We start from the raw sequence: 26,232 nt of genomic DNA, 5'->3' as shown, positions 1-26,232 counted from the left end.
GTTAGCATTATCAAAACCGTATTTAAAGAAAAGAGTAGTTACCATTGTCAAAACCGTATTTAAAGAATATCGTAGATAGCATTGCCAATACCGTATTTAAAGAATTGTATAGCGTAGTTAGCATTGTCAAACCCGTATTTAAAGAATAGCTTAATTAGCATTGTCAAACCCGTATTCAAAGAATAGCGTAGTTAGCATTGTCAAAACTGTATTTAAAGAATAGCGTATTTAGCATTGTCAAACCCGTATTTAAAGAATAGCGTATTTAGCATTGTCAAACCCGTATTTAAAGAATTTTATAGCGTAGTTAGTATTGCCAGAACCGTATTTAAAGAATGATATAGCGTAGTTAGCATTGTCAAACCCGTATTTAAAGAATTTTATAGCGTAGTTAGTATTGTCAGAACCGTATTTAAAGAATTATATAGAGTAGTTAGCATTGTCAAACCCATATTTAAAGAATGATATAGCGTAGTTAGCATTGTCAAACCCATATTTAAAGAATGATATAGCGTAGTTAGCATTGTCAAACCCATATTTAAAGAATGATATAGCGTAGTTAGCATTGTCAAACCCGTATTTAAAGAATGATATAGCGTAGTTAGCATTGTCAAACCCATATTTAAAGAATGATATAGCGTAGTTAGCATTGTCAAACCCGTATTTAAAGAATTTTATAGCGTAGTTAGTATTGCCAGAACCATATTTAAAGAATTATATAGAGTAGTTAGCATTGTCAAACCCATATTTAAACAATAATATAGCGTAGTTAGCATTGTCAAACCCGTATTTAAAGAATTTTATAGCGTAGTTAGTATTGCCAGAACCATATTTAAAGAATTATATAGAGTAGTTAGCATTGTCAAACCCGTATTTAAAGAATTTTATAGCGTAGTTAGTATTGTCAGAACCTTATTTAAAGAATTATATAGAGTAGTTAGCATTGTCAAACCCGTATTTAAAGAATTTTATAGCGTAGTTAGTATTGTCAGAACCTTATTTAAAGAATTATATAGAGTAGTTAGCATTGTCAAACCCATATTTAAACAATAATATAGCGTAGTTAGCATTGTCAAACCCGTATTTAAAGAATTTTATAGCGTAGTTAGTATTGTCAGAACCGTATTTAAAGTATAGGGTAGTTGCATTGTCAAAACCGTATTTAAAGAATAGCGTATTTAGCATTGTCAAACCCGTATTTAAAGAATAGCGTATTTAGCATTGTCAAACCCGTATTTAAAGAATAGCGTAGTTAGCATTGTCAAAACCGTATTTAAAGAATGATATAGCGTAGTTAGCGTTATCAAACCCGTGTTTAAAGAATTATATAGCGTTTTTAGCATTGTCAAATCCGTATTTAAAGAATGATATAGCGTAGTTAGCACTGTCAAAACCACATTATCATAGCACTTTGTGAATAAGAAAATCTTCAACTTCTTGTTGATAAAAATTGTGATTTATTTTTAATAGCACAATTTGTTGGTATACATTTCTTTCGAATAGTCTATTCCTATAATTATTTGGTCAAACATAAAGCAACTTGGGTTAGAGATCTCTTGCTTGAGGATACACTCGGCCACACTATTCTATCTTGTTTCTCTTCCTCTTGTTATTTTGAATTTTTTATAGTTTATGTATGAAAGGTTTATTTCAATGTTGTTGTTCTTAAACTTCTTGTAGTTTTTCCTTATTCTCTTTCCTCGCTGGGCTATTTTCCCTGTTGGAGCCCTTGGGCTTATAGCATTCTGCTTTTCCAACTAGGGTTGTAGCTAACGTAATAACTATTTGTCTGTTGCATGTTTGACACAACATTAGATCAGCATTAGCAATCATTAGTGCTTTAGAAAAGTTAAGGTCATGTTTTCAGGAATTTTTCACGCTTCCTTGATGCAAAGTAAATTATCTATACTGTAGAGCTTTCAATTATGTGACCCCAAGACTATATAATAAGCTCCTACTAGACATCCGAAAGATTAAAGATATTAGATGCTGAAAACTCTTTATTTTTATAAGTGCTTGGATAACGTGGATTTGACAATCGTCTGAGAATACTCTGAGTGATAATCTAAATACCCAAGAATGTGTATAAAAGCAGATTTTGTAGGCTATGTAGTGCACAGGGTTTCCACGTGTGATAGGGCCTGGAAAACTGCCATTTAACTAAGTATTCACAGAAACATTGTTGCTGATATTATATCCTTAAAAACTTTGAGAAGTGTTTACTCTTTGCTCCGTAAAATGAATAGTCTTATGAACTGAGAATAACTGCAGCTGACACATTCACATTAGGCATTGAGTGGCAGATTGATTTTGGCCAAAATAACAATAGGTTATAGTATTGTACATCTTTATTAGATACTCGGCTGGTTTTCTTATCGTCTTCGTTTTATACTTTTGCTTCTAGCTCGAGATGGACTGGGACGACGAAACCTTTTTCGAGGAAGAAATCCCGGAGGACGAGGCGACCGAGGTAGAAGTTACGCAGTTTTCAAATGCTCCTTCAAATTTCACACACGAGGTATGTTGTACCGAATTCATTTGCTTGTATCACACACGCAGTTTACATGAACTAGTGTGTGCGACCCATCAAAAAATAACTCTTAAATATTTAGATATAGCATACGCAACATTCAACCCCCACCCCCTTGCTAACTACAACCCGCTGATTGATTGTGGTTGCCGAATATACCACTTGGAATACCCTCTCTCACTAGGGTATGACTACTACACCCCCCCCCTGTCACTTAGCGTAGCAGGAAATAAATATATTTATACATATATAGCCAGACAGTGTTCTTTATTATATAGGGGTGGAGGTAATGTTTGGATTGTTTAATTACCAGTTAATTATCAATACACACCCGTTAAGTTTTTTTAGTACACGAATAACCTGAGTAGAGGTATGATAAAGATCTCGTTAAAACTTTCTGTAGTAGCTGTATTTATTGGTGAATTGAAACTGGAAAATAATGTTGGATATCATTTTAAATTGTAAATGCGCACTATCGTTTTTATGGAGATTCTGCTAGTGCAGTTCTATGAAAGAGATATATGAGAGTCAATTTAACATGAGATAGGTCCATTCAATGGCCAAGCCATTGGTTAATCTGCTGTCGTTATCTAGGGTGTTATTTCGGAAATTATAACTTTAGAAATTCATTTACATATCAAATATATTGATGATTGACACGTGTTTGTTACTTCTTTCGGTCGTTTTTATAAGCTTAGTAATAAGTGGCCCATAAACGTTCAAAAAAAGCGTCAAAATTTTGCATCAAATTTTTTATATCAAAATTTTGATGCAAAATTTGAGTGTGTGTAGGACGTTTTGACATCAAAACGTCCTACCCACACTCAAATTTTGCATCAAAATTTTGATGCAAAATTTTGACACCTTTTTTTTTAACCTGTATTTTAAGCTTTAGGCTTAGGAAAATGTTTGTTACTTTGATTTATGTGATTAAGTGGAGAATCTTTTAATTGTTCTTGTACATTTGGAACATTATAATAAAAGTGTCTACAATTGACTCAAAATTTGTTACAATAATTGTTTATTCTCAGAATTCTCGAATAAATTTATTATAAAAATGTGTCTTTAGTCAACCTCGAACAATTGCGTTGACTGTATGTACTTCCTTTCATGGCATGTCCTTGTCTTCTCAGGTGGATAACTTGATGAACAACAACATAGAAATTGAATCGAACAAACGCATGCGCGCGGAACACATGTACCCCATCACCCTCACCTTCAAGGAAGTCGAAATGGAGGAGACCTACCATCAGGTCAGGGCTGACCTACTCAAGAGCAACGTTGTCTGCACATGCGTCATCTGGGCCCTCATCGTCATATGCCAGTCCATTGTGATTCAGAGGTAAGAGCGTGTTACTTTCTTATCGTATCTCTTACCTGAGATTACCAAACAATTCTTCCTCGCTCAAGGGGTTAATTACTAGATAGTAGGTTGGCCAGGGCACCAGCCACCCGTTGAGGTACTACCGCTAAAGAGTTATGGGTGTCTTTTGACTGGCCAGACAGTACTACATTAGATCCTTCTCTCTGGTTACGGCTCCTTTTCCCCCTTGCCTACACACAAACACTGAATAGTCCGGCCTATTCTTTACATATTCTCCTCTGTTATACACCTGACAACACAGATTATCAAACAATTCTTCCTCGCTCAAGGGTTTAACTTCTACGCTGTAATTGTTCAGTGACTACTTTCCTCTTGGTAAGGTTAAAAGAGAGACTTAAGCTATGGTAAGCAGGTCTTGTTGTAGAAGGACACTCCAAAATCAAACAATTTTTTTCTGGTCTTGGACAGTGCCATAGCCTCTATACCATGGTGTTTCATTGTCTAGGGGTAGAGTTCTCTTCCTTGAGGGTACACTCGGGCACACAAGTCTATCTTATTTATCGTCCTCTTGGTTTTATTTTTTTTTTTGTGGGGGGAGGGAATGTAATTTCATCACATTGTGTCTTCTGCTCAGCTGCTGTTCGACCTCATAATCGATTACAGCAGTAACATCTATAAGAAACGTTCTCAGTCTTACTTTCCCTTCCACGCTACCTTTCAGCTGTTCATATCCTCGGCATGTAACAAATCGTCAAAATACTCGTTCTATTGGCCAAAAATTATTTCCTTCAGTGCATCTATTCATTTTCATCTTTTACAGATTCTCCTCTGTCCTCATACATCTGACAGCACTGAGATTATCAAACAATTTCATCTTGCTGCACTGTAAGGCCGGGAGCACACTAGCGACTCTGTGGCGCCACAAAGCCACAGCATCGTGTGGCGGGATGTGGTCTCCCATAGGTTTTCATTGTTTTCAAATCCACGCCACGCCTGTGGCGGGGATGACCGACAGAGAGCCACAGTCGCTAGTTTGCGCGGCAAAACTTGAAAACAATGGAAACCTATGGGCGATCAAATCCCCGCCACACGATGCTGTGGCTTTGTGGCGCCACAGAGTCGCTAGTGTGTTCCCAGCCTAATTGTTCATTGGCCACTTTCCTCTTTGCAAGGGTAGAAGACACTCTTTAGCTATGGTAAGCAGCTCTTCCAGGAGAACGACACTCCAAAATCAAACCATTGTTCTCTAATCTTGGGTAGTACCATAGCCTCTGTACCATGGTCTTCCACTGTCTTGTGTTAGAGTTCTCTTGCTTGAAGGTACACTCGGGCACTATTTCTCTTCCTCTTGTTTTGTTAATGTTTTTGTAATTTATATAGGAGATAATTATTTTAATCTTGTTGCTCTTCTTAAAATATTAAATTTTTCTTTGTTTCCTTTTCTCACTGTGCTATTTTCCCTGTTGGAGCCCCTGGGCTTATAGCATCCTGCTTTTTCAAATAGGGTTGTAGCTTAGCAAGTAATAATAATAATGATAAGATTCAACTGCTTGTCGAGATACACTGGATACATCTTCCTTCAAATAGCCTACTTGTTTTCCTGATCCGGGTCTTTTTTTCGTACACATTTTTATAACACTTTTGGTTCCCTTTGTATTCCAGTACATGACATTCCCTTCCGTCTTGCAATCACGCCTCAAATATTTTTGATTCCCCAAAAGTTCTCGTCATTTCACCACTTATTGCGGCAGGTGTCCAATGGCAAACACCAACTTCTCTTGCTTGAGGGTACACTCAGGCACGCTTTTCTATATTTTCTCTTTCCTGTTTTGTTAAAGCTTTTATAGTTTATATAGGAAATATTTATTTTAATGTTGTTTCTGTTCTTAAAATATTCTATTTTTCCTCGTTTCCTTTCCTCACTGGGCTATTTTCCCTGTTGGGGCCCCTGGGCTTATAGCATCATGCTTTTCCAACTAGGGTTGTAGCTTGGCAATTAATAATAATAATAATCAGCACGTGTTTTTGCAGCGCCGTTAATTATTTTCCAGTATTTTTCATTTTGTCTCACTTAGAATAACTTGGTTAGGAAGTCATTATCGATCTTGATTTTTTATTGATAGCCGTTTTTATAAACCCGTGACAACCATAAACTGCTTCCCCCTCACTTCACTTGTTCTTTTTCGCTATCATTGTGATATTTGATTCTTTTGATGAAGAAGAAGAAGAAGAAGAGGAGTCCCTGTTTGTAAACAAGTGCTGTTTGAATAGCTGTTTTTTTTTTTTTAATGGAAATTAAGAGAAACTGCACGTCAAAATGTAGTAATTCATTAATATTGCGTTAATCAAGTGACGTTACAGTTTGGTGTTTTTGTTTGTTGCATCGTACTATTTGAGGGCTGGAATTGGAAAAAATGTCCTGGAGAGGAAAAAACAGGAAAATGAGATATTTATCAGTGCTATAAGGAGGAAGGACTCCTTAGGATTGCAATTTACTGTACATTCAACTATGCAAATGGTGAGTGATGCTCTCTTCAAGAGCACGAATCTCTCTGGATGAGGTTATAAAGTCTTTGTGTATTTGATAAGAACTTTAACATCAATTTTCTCGGGTGTTATTAGCTTCATGGAATAACCAGAAAACTGTAGCCCTTAAAGAGAATTCGTCGTTATTACTGTCAAGAATATTTAAAGTGTAAGATACATCATTAAAGATATCTATACCCCTAAAAGTTTATAATTGTTCATCTTCTTTTCAGCGCAACAGTTCTGACAGAAACGTTTGTACCGTCAACTGTCGTTTTGGGAGGTGGTCTATTGCTAGTGATGGCTGAAGAGTACCCCTCCTTGCCCTCCTGTCTCAGACGGCTGTCAACTCGCCTGGCAAGGGCAACGTTGGGCAGGAAGGTCTTCATCTGCTCTCTTATTGCCGTCATATCAATTCCATCCATACTGACGCTGGTAAGATAATGTATGGAAACTTTTTTTTTTTTTTTTTATCTCCGCCAACGAAGTTTGGAGGAGGTTATGTTTTCGCCCCTGTTTGTTTCTTTGTTTGTGAACAACTTCCTAGACACAATTTTACTAATAGAATAGTGAAACTTTCAGGGATTAATTGTTATGGTGAGACGTGGAAGTGATTCAATTTTGAAAGTCCTAGGTCATAGGCCAAGGTCGAGCAACAGGTCGACTAAATCAACCCTAACCTTAACCCCAATTCGTACATGTTTGTCACACACACTTCAAATACGCCTATGGTCTAAATTGATTCCAGGGAAAGGCAAGCTGGTTTCAAGAAATAAGCTACCATGGTGAAGGTCTGCGCTGTGAGTGCTTTTCTAGTTTACTAATGTAAAGTTATTTAATTTAGATGTGGGTTAGACGGAATAAATCGAGAATCAAATGCTTGTAAATATTCTATGGAGTTAAAAAAAAAATTTAATTTATTGTATCTATATTTCAAAGTTACTGGTCATATTTTAATTTACTGGATATTGTACAGCAGGTTATGAATCCTGTTTATTATCCATGATATTGGAGATAGTTCTAAGGATATATTCTTGATTTTTGAAAATAGAAGTCAGAATTTAATCTTGAAAAGCTATGTAGGCTCATAGCTAAAAAGTAATTGGCAAAAAATACATCATTTGATAAAATTAGTTTTTTTATCTTGATCTGTGCACGGCCAAAATTTAGGAAAATAAAAAGCTTTAATATCTAGGTAAAGTTATGTTTTGTATTCTCACCTTATTAAGGTGTGCATCATTGAGTAAAATTTGTAACCTTCAAGTATGTGAACTCTGATTATACAGTATAATCTTTCCTCTTAATACAAGAAATTTATGTTAAATTAATGCAAAACTCAAAAGGATTTGTAGGTGAGAAAGAAAAGAAATTTTTAAAAGGACATTTAAAGTTGCCGTGATTTGAAAAATAAACAAAATTATACAAAATTATAAAGGTGCGAGGAGATTTTGGTGATTTGGATTCCATTTATAGCTTTACACATATTAGAGCCTCAGGCATTTTATAATCTAATATGAAATAACACTTCAAGGTTTATTGCATTTTGTAAAAAAAAAAAAAAAAAAAAAAAAAAAAAGAGGAGGAGGAATAATCACGTTTGGAAATGGACAATATTCAAACATCAATAACTAATTTTTCTGAAATATCATAAATCTCTTTTTGCATTTTAAAACTCAATCTATTGACTTTTCAGTCTATATAACGTTGTTCATGTAATTATAATCATAAACCCCATATTTGCAATCGAGTGATAAACCCTTACTATAGGGAATGCCTCATTTTTTTTTTTTTTTTTAAATGGATTGGGTCATTTTGAATGCTACAACTCTTGCAGATTATTTGATTAAATTATTAAGAGGTATAGAGTTAATAATGGAGGAGAATCAAATATATGTTTACCTCACGTGGTGCACTGTAGGCACTATTTTTCCTCCTGTTTTTTTCCTCCGTTACACATTTGCGATAAATGGCCTCCTTGGCCTCAGTGCCTGCCCATAGGGCTCATATTCTTTCATTCAATCCAGTAACATAGATGAATTATCTGAGTTTTTGCTTGATTTCAGTCTTATTATTTTTTAAACCTTGTTGCAGTATTTTTTTAATAAATTATAAAATATAGGAGAGGTAACAAGACTCTCCCCTTTCGGCAGATGAATCGGACACTTGTACAACTGCTGTGCGGTATTTGTATGAGACTTCACTAACTTCAATATTTCATGATAATGCCTTAATCCCATAATCCTTTAGTTATCATAAGATTGCATGTACTGTACTGCAAATCTATGGAAAGCTTCAACATTCTATGTATGCTGTTAACTATTGAATTCTTGTATAAGCACGCAAAAGCTGTAAAATGTATGAGTATTTTTTGATAAGCTATCTATAAGTCTGGCTTAATCCCAAATTTTTTCAATTTGTCCAATTATAGTGGGCGGGATTGGGACTTTACCGTAATAGATTAGTGTTATTATACTTTACTGTACAGTACTTCAAATGTAATTATTTTCAGATCTTGGTCGAAGAGAATTGTCTGAGTGTTAGTGATATCTGTTCTAATACGACAAAGGCGCATGAGACAGTGTTCACTGAGCACAATCAGGTCAGAGGAAGTAGGATGCCCTCAAGTCTATATCTCACCAGCAGTCATCACACACAAGCAAGTCTACTTAAGGCCTCTTCTGCTGGGGGAAGTGGTCTAACGTCTTTACCAGTGTGGGATAGCTCAAATACTAAGAACGTGACACAAAAGGACCAAGGATATATAGATGAGGATTATCATCGCACAATGATTGTAGGTAGTGAAAGTGCTTACACCAATTCTGGTGATTTGGATTCGTTTACGAGTCGTAGTGTTGGTGGTGTTGAGACCAATCCTGCAGTGAATTCGAAAGAACTGCTGAAAAGTTCGATTTCCAGCCGTATCAAAAGAAATGGCATTGACTTCAGAGAAGCTCGCCAAAACTCTCGTTTATGGCCGGTATTGAGTCTTGGTCTTAAGGACAAGAAAAGTACATTATTGGGTGCTAAAACAGAATTGCTTAAAGCTAATATGCTTGATTTTGGAAGAACTAGTGGCATAATAAATACTAGAAATCGTCGCCACGAAGAGGGGAATATGTTTGATATCAGTGTAAATGATAGGCATAAAGTTCCAGCCATGATTAGCCATACCGTACCAACGGGTAAAATGAATGTTTCCAAAAGTGAGAGCTGGAGAGAAAAGAGCGAAGGTGCGAGTGAGGTGGAAACAGTAATGTTTTGTGTGTACCCACAATACTGGGTCTACACCTGGGTGCTTTGTATGGTGGCTCTCGCTTCCTTCCTGAAACTTAATTACTTAGCTAAGACTGTGGTCTTAGTTTTTATGGTAACCTGTTATACTATACTTATCATAGAGTATGACAAAATTTTCTGCGAGTCTTACCAGTAAGTTTGTTGGTATTTTTATCATATTTTTTCCCATTGAGCATCATTATATGATGGCAAATTTACATTTCAGTAATGAATACTTTAAGTAGACTTTGAATCTGTTTGCCCTCAAAACATCTTTGAAACTTAGTTTGGTTAATTTAGTTTAGGAGTACAGTACTAGTTATTCACTTTCCATGAATAATGATCTGAGTTTATTTATTACAATGTATGAATCATTGGATAGTATATTGCTATTTTTAAACCTGAATTTAATGTTAATCGGTTCCCACTGCATATAGAAGTAGCTAAAACAGAATTTTAAAGTTTAATTAATTAATCAATTATGAAAATAGGTTTTGGCCTTTTGCAGTTATAATTGATTCTTTTGATTCTGTTTATATTACTACTTTATGATGCTTTCTATTTAATGTAGCGGTACTTTTATTGAGTTAAAATTTGTTAGTATGAAGTGCAAATAAATCATTTATTTTTCTTTTACAAATAAATAATTTTATTTTTGACAGCGGAGTTTCTTTGACTGCAAAGATGCTGGTCCTTCTTGTGCTTTTCTTCTTCATGGTCTCCTACCATGGACGCCTTGTGGAAATTACATCCCGCTTGGACTTTGTTTGGAAGCAACAAGCACTTCGAGAACTCACCGATATGAGTGAATGTAGGCAATATAATACGCAACTCCTTAAAAATATTCTCCCGGACCATGTAGCTAATTATTTTCTCTCAGAAGACCGAAAGGGTGAGGTACGTGAAAGGAAACTATTTTTTTAATACTTTCGAATTATGTTCCATATCCACTTAAAACTTGTTTTGTACTTTTTTGTATTGACAAATAGGAATCATTTTATGCTTAATTTAATACAGTATATAAAAAATCTCTTAATTATACTTAATCCAAAAGGTAGGCAAGTGCTCAGCTGTTGAAAATATTAACTGGTAATGTAGTTGAGTGATAGTTAAGATGTACTGCAGTACAGTGCTGATGATTTTTTGAAAAACTAAGATTCTGCTCGCCCTCTTTATCCTTTTTCAGTTGTTGAAGTTTAGCAGGATTTAGGGTTGATTTTTCGTATAGTCCCTGTCACTGTGTCAAGTTGTAAAGAGTACAAAATTTACGATAGCTAGTGTAATATTTTGCTCAAAAACTATAACTGTTTTTTTTATATAAAAAATTGTGTGCATTAATAATTATTTAGGGGCTGTTTATATATCATTTTTATTAGAATATTTTATTTCTAGTTTTGTCTGTCTTAACTAACCAAAGACAATCGCTAATTAAGACCTGTATACATTGTATTCTTGTAAGAGAGTACCAAGGTACTGTACTACCATGCTATACAGTACAGTATTCTCTATAGGATAACTGTCCATTATGTTGAAATTTTGCCTAACCAAGGAAGAGAGAGAAGGTCTCAGAGAACAAGGAGCTTAGAATTTCCACCTAACAATTTTTGAAAGTGTGCTATGCTAACTCTAGAAACCAGAGTGCACACCCCTTACCATATGGAAAGAACATAAGTTAAAATAAGTTCCAAATCAACAAGACCAAACAACTTTCTTTAGATATATTTCACAGAAGATGTAGGCACTGATGCTGAAGTTGCAAGGGTTAGCCAGTCGAAAATCTTTTATCTTAATTGCTTGGGAACATCTGAACGCTGCTATGAACTTTTGAGTATTTGTAACGTGCTGAAACCATGGCAGTCAGAATTTAGAGCTTATAAACGGATGTCTCCAAATCTTCCTCTGAGGGAGAATTTTTTTGTAATATCTAATGGAAATAGTTCGTTTTGCCTAATAATGCTTCTGTTTTTACATCAAAACAGACTTTAATATGGTCAGTAGTTTGCATAATAGAAAATATTGCACCATTAATACAGTAGTTATTTAAAAATTTCTAGCTTTGAAAGCTTTTAAAATTATCAAACAGTTATTTTGTACAAATAAAGTCTGCAATGGAAATTGGTAATTGGAATATTAGAACCATGAATCAGATTGGTAAGTTAGAGCAAGTGGAGAATGAATTCATTAAAATTGTTTGGATATTTTGGCCCTAACTAAAGCATGTAAGGGGATTGGTAAAGAAATCTTAGACCTAGGTAATATATATATCTATTCAGGAAGAAGAGATAGGAATAATGATGACACCAAAAGCAGAAAAGGCAATAACAGAATGGAGAGCTGTAAACAGTACTGTAGATTGTTACTTGCAAAGTTCAATTTTCAATATTTAACTTAGCCGGTGATTATATAGCTGCAACTCTGTTGCTCGACAGACAACTCTACGGTAAAAACTTGCCAGCGATCGCTACACAGGTTGCGGGTGTGCCCAACAGCGCCATCTGTCGACCAGATACCCAGTTCTCAATGTAAACAAAGACTCAATTTTCTCTCTGTCGAGGTGTCGACAAGACGTACTTTACTCGCTGTTGCTAAACTGGAGTTTTTCACATCTAATTGGTGAAGTACTATATTCTAGTTTTGAGCTTTCGCTGTGCAGGGTTTCTCTTCACACAAATCCTTGAACTCTTTTTGATAACGGATTCTTTGTTGATGACTTTTTGATAGTTTTTTGGAATTTCCCTTGACCAATTCAAAATGGCTGACCCTTCACAAGTCCCCAAATTTAGGAAGTGCAATGCTAGGGACTGTTCAAGGCGTCTTCCGAAGGCTTCTATCGACCCTCACACTGTTTGTTCCAATTGTCGGGATAAAACCTGTCAATTGGAAGATCGGTGTGAGGAGTGCGTTGGCCTTTCGGAATTCGATTTTATCGAATTTCAAAAGTATACACGTAGGCTAGAGAGAGATAGAGTTAGGAGAAGTTCTTCTCGTTCTATTGATATATCCTCTCCTCATGCCCCACAACCTATTCCTTCCCCTGTAGTGGTTGCTCCTAACCCCCCTCCTGGCACTCAGGAACCATCGATGGCTGATATGATGCGTGCCATCCAGGCTCTGGGTGAGAGAGTTGAGTCCCTTGCTAGTGACCGTAATCAGCTCATGGCGGATGTGAAGGAGCTTAAGTGCCAAAGTGCAGTGGGAAGTGCTAAAGTGCCGAGTGATAGTGTTGTGGATAGTGTTGCGCTTGAGGGTTCGTCTGTTCGTGCCTGTCGTCCTCCTAGTCCGGGACCTCTTGCAAGCTCCTAAGTCCAGGGGAGAAGCAATGTCGTACGACGCATGGGTTCGAGAGGCTTTAATCAGCGAACAGACGTTCCCTCCGTGGTATCGGGCGTATCTACCCAAGATCACTCCTACCTAACTAAGACGAGAGAGCCCATTTATACCTCGTCTTCTGAAGGTGTTTCTCGCAAGAAACTTTGGACCAAGGTCTCGCAACCGTTAAAACGTAAGTCGGTCCCTTCAGCACAAGTCCAACGGCCCGGTTGTAGCCACTGGGTCAGTTCGGACTCGCTGCCGTCATCCGATGACTGCTCACCGCCTAAGAGAGGCAAAGCGGTACCGCTTCAGACAGTAACACCGTCTGTCGCCGCACCTGCTCCCGTAGACCCTAAGTGGTCTCTACTGCAAGACATGCAGTCTAAACTTACGTCTCTGATGCAGGACTTTCGTGCGGAGAAGGTTGCTGCCGCACCAGCTAGTGCAGTACCTAGCCTACAACCCTCCACACGATCGGTTGTGCGTCCTGTGGACGCTGAGGTAACCTTCTCACGCACACCAGTTGAGAGAGTTCCTCCACCCATGCGTTCCAGTGTGATCTGCCAGCCGCATGTTGACGTTAAGCGACGCACGGAGGTTGCCGTTGACGTTCTGGAGGTTCAACAACCGTCAGAGTTGCTTTGTTTTGACGCGGTGCGTCAACCTCCGCAACCCAGTGTGGTTTCCACTGCGCACCCACATCAGTCCAGACAGTCTGGAGTAGACGCTGTGCGTCCCCGCGCTGCCATGGTTGTTGCCAGCTCACAGACTGGGCAGCAGTTCCATGACGTTGCGTCCGGCTCAGTCACGCATGCACCAGTGCGACCGGACTCAGCGAACCAGCCGTTACCCACTCCGTTGCCGTTTCCTCATCAGTTGTCGGATGAGGAACTTTCTGATGATGATGTTGCTGCACACATAGATGAACCACAATCAGATTTGGACGAGCCTAAGTCTACTCAACCCTCTTTGGACTTTAGAAAAGTTTTGGCCATTTTCAAAGAGCTGTTTCCGGACCAGTTTGTTTCTGTGGCTCATCGTTCTCCGCCTTCAGAGTTTGTGTTAGGCATGCCGTCTACCACTCCTGCCTTTACTAGACTCGTCCTCGCACGCTCGTCCAAGAGAGCTTTGCGGGTGATAGGAGAATGGTTGCAGTCCAAGAAGAGTTTAGGGAAGACAGCCTTTGCGTTTCCCCCTGCTAGACTCTCTTCTAGATCGAGCGTCTGGTATGCCACGGGAGAAGTTCTCGGCTTGGGAGTTCCTGCCTCTGCCCAGGGCGACTTCTCAAGTCTTGTAGACTCTCCCCGCCGCCTTGCCATGAGACGCTCAAAGATATGTTGGTCATCTTCGGACCTGGACCACCTTTTGAAAGGTATCTTTAGGGCCTTCGAAGTTTTTAACTTCTTAGACTGGTGTCTAGGAGCCCTAAGCAGAAAGATCTCTCCGACAGAGAAAGAGACTTCCTTGCTCATTATGTCCTGCATGGACAAGGCCGTACGTGATGGGTCTAATGAGCTTGCTGCATCATTTGTGTCCGGAGTCCTTAAAAAGCGTGAAAATCTCTGCTCTTTCCTTTCAGCTGGAGTTACACGGTGCCAGAGATCTGAGCTTCTCTTAGCTCCTCTTTCCAAGTGCCTTTTTCCAGAAGCCCTGATTAAGGAAATAGCCGCTTCGTTGGTGCAGAAGGACACTCACGATCTTGTTGCGTCCTCCGCTCGCAAAGCTCCCCCTTTGCCTACCTTGTCAGCTAGACCAAGGATGGACACTCCAGCGTCCCGTTTTATTCCGCCCTTTCGTGGCAGAGCCTCCAGCAGAGGAGGTGCTCGTGCCGAAAGGAAACGAGGAAAGAAGAAAGGATCCAAGTCCTATAAGGGCAGAGTCTGACTGCCCGCATCTTCAGACAGCAGTGGGAGCCAGACTCAAGAACTTCTGGCAGACCTGGGAGAAGAGAGGCGCAGATGCACAATCTGTGAAGTTGCTCAGAGAGGGGTACAAGATCCCTTTTGTACGGAAACCCCCGCTAGCAACGTCTCCCATCGATCTCTCTCCCAGGTACAGAGAGGAAGACAAGAGACGAGCCTTGAAACGGGAAGTGTCTCTTTTACTAGAGAAGGGAGCGGTGGTCAAAGTCTCGGACCTTCAATCTCCGGGATTCTACAACCGCCTCTTCTTGGTGTCAAAGGAGACAGGAGGGTGGAGGCCGGTGCTAGACGTCAGTGCTCTGAATGTCTTTGTCACAAAGCAGACGTTCTCCATGGAGACCACAAAGTCAGTCTTAGCAGCGGTCAGAAGGGAAGACTGGATGGTCTCATTAGACCTAAGGGACGCCTACTTCCACGTCCCCATCCACCCGGACTCCCAACCTTTTCTGAGATTCGTTTTCGAAAAGGTTGTCTACCAGTTTCAAGCCCTGTGCTTTGGCCTAAGCACAGCTCCTCTTGTGTTTACGAGGCTGATGAGGAATGTAGCCAAATTCCTCCATTTATCGGACATCCGAGCCTCCCTCTATTTGGACGACTGGCTTCTCAGAGCCTCTTCCAGTCGTCGCTGTCTGAAGGATCTAAAGTGGACTCTAGATCTGACCAAGGAATTGGGTCTCCTTGTCAACATGGAAAAGTCACAACTGGTCCCATCCCAAACTATTGTGTATTTAGGGATGGAGATTCACAGTCTAGCTTTTCGGGCTTTTCCGTCGGCCCCCAGAATAAGCCAAGCCCAGTTATGCATCCAGAACATGCTGAAGAAGGAACACTGCTCAGTCAGGCAGTGGATGAGTCTGGTAGGGACGCTATCATCCCTGGAACAATTTGTGTCATTAGGAAGACTACACCTCCGTCCTCTTCAATACCATCTAGCTTTTCACTGGAAAAAGGACAAGACGCTAGAAGCGGTCTCGATCCCCATTTCCGAAAAGATGAAGTCTTGCCTGACTTGGTGGAAGGACAGTATCAACCTAAGAGAGGGTCTTCCCCTGGCTGTTCAGACTCCCAACCACGTTCTCTTCTCGGACGCATCGGACGTAGGCTGGGGCGCGACATTAGACGGTCGGGAATGTTCAGGACTGTGGAACTCGAGTCAAAGGATCATGCATATCAACTGCAAGGAGCTGCTGGCAGTACATCTGGCCTTGAAAAGCTTCAGGTCTCTCCTTCGAGGCAAAGTGGTGGTAGGTAGTAGGTTGGCCAAGGCACCAGCCGCCCGTTGAAATACTACCGCCAGAGAGTTATGGGGTCCTTTGACTGGCCAGACAGTACTACGTTGGATCCTTCTCTTTGGTTACGGTTCTTTCTCTTTGCCTACACATACGCCGAATAGTCTGGCCTATTCTTAACAGATTCTCCTCTGTCCTCACACACCTGACAACACTGAGGTTACTAAACAATTCTTCTTCGCTCAAGGGGTTAACTACTGCACTGTATTTGTTCTGTGGCTACTTTCCTCTTAGTAAGGGTAGAAGAGACTCTTTAGCTATGGTAAGCAGCTCTTCTAGGAGAAGGACACTCCAAAATCAAACCATTGTTCTCTAGTCTTGGGTAGTGCCATAGCCTCTGTACCATGGTCTTCCACTGTCTTGGGTTAGAGTTCTCTTGCTTGAGGGTACAATCAGGCACACTATTCTATTTAATTTCTCTTCCTCTTGTTTTGTTAAAGTTTTCATAGTTTATATAGGAAATATTTATTTTAATGTTACTCTTCTTAAAATATTTTATTTTTCCTTCTTTCCTTTCCTTACTGGGCTATTTTCCCTGTTGGGGCCCCTGGGCTTATAGCATTTTGCTTTTCCAGCTAGGGTTGTAGCTTAGCAAATAATAATAATAATAATAATAATAAGTGAACTCGGACAACACCACTGCCTTGGCGTACATCTCCAAGCAAGGAGGGACCCACTCACTGACGTTGTACGAGATCGCAAGGGACCTGCTCATCTGGTCAAAAGGTCAAAACATATCACTAGTAACGAGGTTCATCCAAGACAACTTGAATGTCATGGCAGATTGTCTCAGTCGGAAAGGGCAAGTAATTCCAACGGAATGGACCCTCCACAAGGATGTATGCAAGAGACTTTGGGCCACTTGAGGCCAACCAACCATAGATCTCTTTGCAACCTCGATGACCAAGAGGCTCCCAATATATTGCTCACCAGTCCCGGACCCAGCAGCAATACATATAGATGCCTTTCTCCTAGATTGGTCGCATCTAGATCTATACGCATTCCCACCGTTCAAGATTGTCAACAAGGTACTGCAGAAGTTCGCCTCTCACGAAGGGACAAGGTTGACGCTAGTTGCTCCCCTATGGCCCGCGAGAGAATGGTTCACCGAGGTACTTCGATGGCTAGTAGACGTTCCCAGAAGTCTTCCTCTAAGGGTGGACCTTCTACGTCAGCCACACGTAAAGAAGATACACCAAAGCCTCCACGCTCTTCGTCTGACTGCCTTCAGACTATCGAAAGACTCTCGAGAGCTAGAGGCTTTTGGAAGGAGGCAGCCAGTGCGATTGCTAGAGCAAGGAGAGCATCCACCCTTAGAGTCTACCAATCGAAGTGGGAAGTCTTCCGAAACTGGTGCAAGTCAGTATCTGTATCCTCGACCAGTACCTCTGTAGCTCAAATAGCTGACTTTCTCTTATACCTGAGAAAAGGACGATCCCTTTCAGCTCCCACTATCAAGGGCTACAGAAGCATGTTGGCATCGGTCTTCCGGCATAGAGGCTTAGATCTTTCCAACAATAAAGATCTTCAGGACCTCCTTAAGTCTTTTGAGACCACGAAGGAGCGTCGTTTGGTTATACCTGGTTGGAATTTAGACGTGGTACTAAGATTCCTCATGTCAGACAGGTTTGAGCCGCTACAATCAGCCTCCCTGAAAGATCTCACTTTAAAGACACTTTTCCTGGTATGCTTAGCCACAGCTAAAAGAGTCAGTGAGATTCATGCCTTCAGCAAGAACATCGAATTTTCGTCAGAAAAAGCTACATGTTCGCTACAACTTGGTTTTCTAGCCAAAAATGAGCTGCCTTCTCGACCTTGGCCGAAATCGTTCGATATTCCCAGCTTATCGAATATGGTAGGCAATGAACTAGAAAGAGTCTTATGCCCTGTGAGAGCTCTTAAGTTCTATTTAAAGCGAACTAAACCTTTACGAGGCCAATCTGAAGCTTTATGGTGTTCAGTTAAGAAACCATCTTTGCCTATGTCAAAGAATGCTTTATCCTACTTTATCAGACTGTTAATACGAGAAGGTCATTCACATCTGAGTGAGGAAGACCAAGCATTGCTTAAGGTGAGGACACACGAAGTTAGAGCTGTCGCAACTTCCGTGGCCTTTAAGCAAAATAGATCTCTGCGAAGTATAATGGACGCAACCTATTGGAGAAGCAAGTCAGTGTTTGCGTCATTTTATCTAAAGGATGTCCAGTCTCTTTACGAGGACTGCTACACACTGGGACCATTCGTAGCAGCGAGTGCAGTAGTGGGTGAAGGCTCAACCACTACAATTCCCTAATTCCATACCCTTTTAATCTTTCTCTTGAAATGTTTTTATTGTTGTTTTTTGGGTTGTCCGGAAGGCTAAGAAGCCTTTCGCATCCTGGTTGATTTGGCGGGTGGTCAAAGTCATTTCTTGAGAGCGCCTAGATTAGGGGTTTTGATGAGGTCCTGTTGTATGGGTTGCAACCCTTGATACTTCAGATCCTAGGGGTCGATCAGCATCCTAAGAGGATCGCGAGGCTCCGTAAGGAAGACGTACTTAAAAGGCAGAGTAATTGTTCAAGTCGACTTCCTTACCAGGTACCTATTTATTTTGTTTTTGTTATTTTGATAACTTCTAAAATGAAATAAAAAACTCTTAGCTCATAAAAGTGTAAACATATATTACTGGTCTCTACCCACCATCCTGGGTGTGAATCAGCTATATAATCACCGGCTAAGTTAAATATCGAAAAATGTTATTTTGATTATAAAATAAATTTTTGAATATACTTACCCGGTGATTATAAATTAAATGACCAAAATAACGCTAACAATTGAAAAGTCACGAAAAATAAATAACTCGTAAGTTATCATCCACCCCGAGGGGGAGAGGTGAGGGAGGGAGAACCCGTTGAACGCACAAAACGGAAAACGGGAAATCCGCTCAACCACCAGAGCAAAGAAAGAAAACGAGAGAAAGGGGTAACTCGTGACTGCGAACAGAAAACGGGGACCCCAATCTCTCGCTCTCTTGGACACAAAAATAGGACTAAAAATCACCCAACACTATTATAAACGTATAAAATAAAAATGTACATCCATATAACACTACGATCGAAGAATAGCATCTGCTAAAACTTAAAATAAATAGCACAGTCGAGTGACGAACGCCTCGGAGGGGCGGGTACTAAACAAAAACCAAGCTAAATCGCTATCTCGTTCGTAGGCTGGACTTACTAGCAAAAAGTACCATGAGCATAAATACACAAAAAAATAAAAATAATAACGGTTCTAAAGGCATAAGGCCAGGGACTTAACCAAGAACCTAAGTGACAGAGTACTAAACGGGCAGACAAAGATGAATTCCCAACAAGTGAACAAACAATGGCCGCCATGAAAGGCCAGACGGGAATAATAAAACAGACTATACTGGATATAAAACAAAAGCGCGGTACAATAAAATACTGTCAAAACAAACTATGGTACTTAACATTGGAATGTGTGAAGATGGAGCTTCGGACATGACAAAATAAATCCACGATAGATAAAAAAGACCGAGAGCACAACAAAACAATTCAACACTTTGTATTCCAAAAAGAAGGATGAAGTTCAGATGGCGCTCGCGTCGTGGCGTGGGTGGTGCGGCGATGGGGGTGTGTCTAGGGCCGTTGTATCGGCCCATCCCTTTGACGAAGGAATTAACTAAATGGAAGACAACCTGTGAATAGTGGATTTCACGCGCCTTTGCTTTATACACGACACCCAAAAGGTGCTCGCGCGAGGGTTGTAACCTCAGCATTCCATGCTTTTATCTTTCTCTGGTATAATTGGAAGGTTTTATCAGAAAAGACATACAAGAAGGACTTTTCACCGGGCGCCACAGGTCTCTCCCCAGAAATAGATTTTTCCTTCGTCAAAATCCCTTTATTATTATTATTGCTAGCCAAGGTACAACTCTAGTTGGAAAAGCAAGATGCTTTAAGCCCAAGGGCTCCAACAGGGGAAAATAGCCCAGTGTGGAAAGGGAATAAGGAAATAAGTAAATGTTATCAGAAGTAATGAATAAATTTAAACAAATTATTTAAAAAAAAACTGTAACATTAAAACAGATTTATAATATATAGACTAAAAAAGACTCGAGTCAGCCTGTTCAACATAAAAACATTTGCTGCAAGTTTGAACTTTTGAAGTTCTACTGATTCAACTACCTGATTAGGAAGATCATTCCACAACTTGAATAATATAGTTTGCTATGCACCAATAAATGATTCTTGAAGAAAGGAAAGATGAATACTATGAAGAACTGGAGAGTGTAATAGATGAGATCCCAGAGAGAGATATGAAAATTGTGAATGGTGACTTTAATGCTAAATTTGGAAGGAAAATCAAGGTATAGAGAATGTGATGGGTGTCGAGTGTCTTGGCAAAGTTGCAAATGAAAATGGGGCACACACTATAAGTTTTTGTTCAACAAATAATCTTGTTATTGGAGGTACTCTTTTGCAGCACAAGGACATCCACAAATATACATGGACTTCACCATGTGGCAATTAGTAAAATGAAATAGACCACATAGCCATTAATAAAGAGAGGAGGAGGATCCTCTTGAGAAATGTAAGAAGCTATACAGGTGGAGATATTGGTAATCACCAGCTCCTCATTGCCATACTGAAATTAAAATTGAAAGCACCCAATAGAAATGTAGCCAGAATACCTAGGTTTGATACAACTAAGCTTCTAGAAGATGAGCACAGAAACCTTTGCAATTGAATGTAGGAATCGACTTGCAGTTTCAGAGACTTTAAGAGACGAAGAGCAGACGATCGATGTAGAATATTGTGATATAAAGAACATATAACCGTCAGTTGGTAGTGAAGTTTTAAGACATGCAGTTTCAAGGAGAAAGCCATGGATATCAAATGATACTTGGGATACTTTAAATAGGAGACAAAGACAAAAATAGATTGTCAAAAGTTCTCGAGGAAGTAATGAAAATTAGAAGGTAGAGAATGCTAAGTATTCCAGTATTAGTAGTGAAGTCAAAAGAAAAGCCAGGAATGACTGGAGAGAATATTATGACAGGAAAGCTGATGAGGCTGACAAAGCTACAAATTCAGGGAGTGGCTCGCAGAATTATTAATAAAATCTCTACTGGGGCAAAGAAGAAGCATATACCCATTAAAAAGAGAGATGAATCTGTTTTAACAACAGATGAAGATAAGAAACATTGGATGGAATACTTTAGTGAGGTCATGAATAGGAGATATGAAGGGAATAATTTGATTGATATAGCTGAAGCTAAGGAAGACCTTGATGTGCCCATGAATGAATTGAGTGTGTTTGAAATCGAAGCTATCATTAAAAAACTAAAGAGATGGAAAGCTTCTGGATATGATTATATATTTGCTGAGATGATAGTGGCTCTAAATGAAATGACCTCCAGAATACTTACAAGATTAATTTGTAGAATGTGGTGTGAAGAAGCAAAACCTGATGAGTGAGAGCTTGGAATGTTGGTGAAAATTGCAAAAAAAAAGATCTGACTAATTGCAATAATTACAGAAGAATCACACTTACGTCAATTGTCATGAAAATATATAGTATGCTCATTTTAAAGAGACTAGAGAGAAAGATTGATGAAAAGCTTTGAGATGAACAAGCAGGATTTAGAAAAGGTAGAAGTTGTTCTGATCAAATTTTCATTTTAAGACATGTGATACAGCAATGTGTAGAATATAGCAATCCACTTTTGATGGCATTTGTGGACTATGAAAAAGCTGCTGATAGTTGCACCGGCCAATTTTGTGGAGATTCCTGCATTATTATGGAGTTTCTTGGATGTGGGAATTTGATTAAGTCTGTTCATTAGCATAGCAAGTGCAAAGTTAATGTTATTGGAGTCCTATCAAATGAATTTCCATTGAACAGTGGAGTATTCCAAGGGAATGTGTTGTCACCTATGTTGTTTATCCTCCTCATGGATTTTGTAGTGCATAGAACTGTTGGGATGGTGGAGAAGGATTGGACTGGATTGGTAACAGGAAATTAATTGACCTAGAGTATGCAAATGATGCTGTCCTTGTTAGAAGAACACCACAGGACTTGTCAATGCTTGCTTACCAGAATGCATGAAGTATCACATGAGGTTGGGCTCAAGATAAAGACAGAGAGATGGTGAGAACAGAATATGCAGTGGAAGATGAAATATCATTGGAAGTAGAAATGATTAATGAGGTGGAATCATTTAAATATTTAATAACTATGATCTCTAATCCAGGATCTTTATAAATTAAGTTTAATGAATGATTGAAAAAAGCAAATCAGACCATGGCTAGATTAAGTAAAATTTGGAAATCAAATTGCCTAAAATTACATAAAAAATCAGACTATATATTAGTTTAGTGAGATTGGTGTTACTGTATGGACAAGAGTTGTGATATGACAATGAAACTACAGTATATCCAACAGATTTTGTTAGATTTGAGAACAAAGCCCTCGGAAGAGTATTGGGAGTTAAATGGCAGGGCAGGACTAGAAATGAAACTATGAGAGATTACTCGAGTGCCATTTGTGGATGAGATCATGTTGAGGGGTAGTTGGAGATGGTTTGGGCATGCTCTTCGCACTCCCAAAGAGAGATTAGTTCACCAAACTTTCAACTAGGCTCCACAAGGCACTAGTAGAGTTGGAAGATACAGGACCACATGACTAAGAACTATGAATCTTAATAAAGTATTAGATGATGAATGGAGAATTATTTATTTAAAAGCTCAAGATAGAGATGAATTGTGACATCTAACTGTGGCCCTTTGTGTCAATAGGCGTAGGAAGAGGAGATAGTGATGGTGATGATGAAAGTCTGCATTTTGCAGATTATGAACACATGGTAGATTCTGAAATATGTTCTTTTCTTGCTTACATTATCCAGGCATTATTGCAAACAAAGAGATTGATAAAGCAGCCAAATGCTGCAATTATCACTGTAAAACCATATATTTCTTGTAGTAGTTGTAGATTCAGGGTCCTCCACAATGATTTTAACCAAATTTAAATATTTTAATGCTGCATCTGGTATGAAGAAGTATCTTTTCTATTACTTAATAGAGTCCAGATGGTTATTTTGTCGAATAATATCAAAATTAATTTGTTAGCTATGTGTTGTTGCCAGTTTAGATATGTAGAAAATTTTGGCTGTTGAGTAGTACCATTGTAGTTATTGGTTTCTGATCACTCAAATTTAGATCTTGCAATTCTCCTATGTTTACATATCTATGACTCTTAGAATATGTCGCTTTAGGGCAGAGTGCAATGTGAGTTGTGTTTATGAAACAAAAATAGATTTTAGAATATTTTTTGACTTAAAAGAAATTAGAATCAGACTCTTAACCATTAGGATAAACTTCAACAACCTTTTTTTTTTAGATTTCCCACAGAACTTAGTACAAGTAAGTTTTATGAATAAACATTATTTATATAAATGTCTACATTTAATTACTAATTTATTTTCTCTCTTCTTGCTTCCTGTAGGACCTTTTTTCAAAGGCTTATGAAAATGTAGGTGTTCTCTTCGCATCTATTCCAAACTTCACTCAGTTTTATTCTGAAGACGTAAACCGTGGAATGGAATGTATTAGGCTCCTAAACGAAATTATTGGTATGTTATAAAGCTCTCTTGTTTTCAGTCTTTACATATAACTGAAAATGTATACAGTACTGTACTGTCCATATATGTTTGCAAGGTTAGCTAAGTACAATACTAGTAGTGCTTATTCACCCCACCAGTTACTGTGCTAAATTAAATTTAAGGATTTATTTACTTATAATTTATGTAGTATTGGAAGTTCTCTGGATTTTTTTTTTAACGTCTAAAGTATACTTATCGGTTCTTGTTTTGTTAATGTTGCCAAACTTTTCTTAAATGCTACAGAACTTCATAATTTAACCATGAAAAGTGTTAGTTAATGCTGTTCAGTGAGATTTATTGTAAATCCCTTTTATTGTACCTTTTCAATCCTGGTTATTCGTTTTCTAGAGTCGTTTTAAACTGGGAATCCATTTCTTTGCCAAACTCAAAATTGTACTGTATGCTGTCCTCCAATATTAGAAGATTATACTAGGTGCTTTTCATAACTAATGGTGTTGCTAGCTCATTTATAGTCTTCATTTACTTCAGCAATTTATACATAACATTCAACTTCTTACAGCCGATTTTGATGAATTGTTAGATGAAGATAGATTCGCCTGTATAGAAAAGATTAAGACCATTGGAAGCACATATATGGCGGCATCAGGACTCAATCCAACAGAAAAGGTAAGGACGACAGCATCTAAAAAGATTTATTGTCCGATTGCTCATAGGTGTACTCTGAATGTACTAATGTAAGGAAATAATTTTCAATATACTGTATAATTTTATTGAATTGTTTTTCAAGTACTTTAGGTCAAATTTTTATTCTGAATTCTTTTAGTTCAACCAGAATACCTTTTAATAAATAGAAATTACAAGCAATTCTAGTTATAAATACAGTTCTGTGTTATACAGAGATGGTTATAAAATTTTCAAAATTAAATATTGAGTAGCTCTAGTTCCATGGGGTAGATTTATCTGAATTGGATTTAATACATATAATTAAAGGCATTGCTTAGCCCAAAAAATCCATGTTGAAAGATCTATAATTCTGATGGTGTTTTATTATTTTTAACTAGTTCTTAAAAATGCCAAGTGGATATAAACTTCAAAATAATTACTTCATTAGAATACAAAGGTATGGAGCCACCCCTGATAATAAAATTTTATATTTCATTTTTTTCAGAATTCCATTTATATGTACTGTACTGTTATGACCTCCCAACTCCAGTGCTGGGTCATATGCCTAAAATCCATATATCAAATCCAATCTTTGATCATTATATAATCAAATGCATCTCAGATATATAGTATGTTTTTTTTTTCTTCAAAACTAATTCTCTGTATTTTTGGAGCATTGTAAACAAATTCTATGATACATTTATATGATACATTTATGTGGACACCTTTGCAACTATTTAATGGGATTTGACAAAGGAAAACCTATTTTTATGGAGGTTGAGAGGTACTGTGTCTGTGTGGTCTTCAAGGATTCCTTGTAAAAGGCTAGAACAGGGAATCCAATACAACATAAAATACCAGCAGAGAAATATTGTCTCCCCAGCTCTAGGGCCAATGTTTCAATGTGCAAAGCACAGACTCTTCAGTCTATGAGGGAGACCCACGGGTTCAGGTTCTATAACCCACCACGCACCTCCCATGCTGAAATTTGTCTGGAAACTGATAAACATGTCATTACTGTAAACCAATACTAATACTGGAGACAGTATTAACTGGGTGCTTTGCTTGTGCCCAACCACTGTCTTTCATTTTTAGAGTAAGATTTATGTCCCCCCCTTGCCTACACCAGACTAGGGAGGAGTGAGTCTCTTGGAGACCACCATACAGCAGCTTCCCAAAAACAGCTACTGTATTTCCTTAGTTAATGTGCCGGGTTGTCAAAAAGGACAAATACAAAAGCAGGACTAGAGTAGACTCAGAACTTGATTAATGTTACCTAACTTAACAGTAGATTTGGACTGTAATTCATGATGTTCGGGAATGTGATGCTTATCAAACGCTGAAAATGAAGGCGCAAACAAAGCGCCTAAGTAGTATTGCTTCCAGTATTATTATTGGTTGTAGATATTGACATTTTATTGATTTTCAGACAAATTTCACCATTCGAGGGGCTGTGACAGATTCAATACTGTAGACCTTAACCTTTGGCTCTCCCTTATATGCACGCAGTCAGTGTTGTGCATGTTGAAACACAGGACCTAAAACAGGATTGATTGATTGATTTGAGGTTTTCTGGCATCCTGACATCTAAGGTCATTGACGCCTATATCGTTTATTGTAAGTATAGTGTAAAAGAATATTTAATTAAAATCATAACAGCAAAGATGTCATTTTAAAAGCTAAATAGCTTTCAGAAGACTTGCTTCTGAAATAAAGCTAAAAGTACCACTAGCATGGTAGGACACATTATGTCCAAGAATCATGGCAAA

General features: G+C 38.5%; 1 protein-coding gene across 1 annotated transcript in view; it reads left to right on the top strand.

The window, feature by feature from the left end:
* Nucleotides 1-26,232, top strand: part of LOC137631231 (adenylyl cyclase 78C-like) — a 76,241-nt gene that overhangs the window by 22,324 nt on the left and 27,685 nt on the right. Inside the window, exons 6-12 of the mRNA XM_068363000.1 lie at nucleotides 2,405-2,518; nucleotides 3,664-3,872; nucleotides 6,614-6,815; nucleotides 8,890-9,806; nucleotides 10,316-10,550; nucleotides 23,683-23,809; nucleotides 24,360-24,466. Coding sequence (XP_068219101.1) covers nucleotides 2,405-2,518; nucleotides 3,664-3,872; nucleotides 6,614-6,815; nucleotides 8,890-9,806; nucleotides 10,316-10,550; nucleotides 23,683-23,809; nucleotides 24,360-24,466 — 1,911 coding nt within the window. The remainder of the gene's footprint in view (nucleotides 1-2,404; nucleotides 2,519-3,663; nucleotides 3,873-6,613; nucleotides 6,816-8,889; nucleotides 9,807-10,315; nucleotides 10,551-23,682; nucleotides 23,810-24,359; nucleotides 24,467-26,232) is intronic.

This window comes from Palaemon carinicauda, chromosome 39 (genome assembly GCF_036898095.1).
Source record: "Palaemon carinicauda isolate YSFRI2023 chromosome 39, ASM3689809v2, whole genome shotgun sequence".
Lineage (NCBI taxonomy): Eukaryota > Metazoa > Arthropoda > Malacostraca > Decapoda > Palaemonidae > Palaemon > Palaemon carinicauda.
Note: the sequence above shows the minus strand (reverse complement) of the source record. Positions and strands in the feature narration are given on the sequence as shown.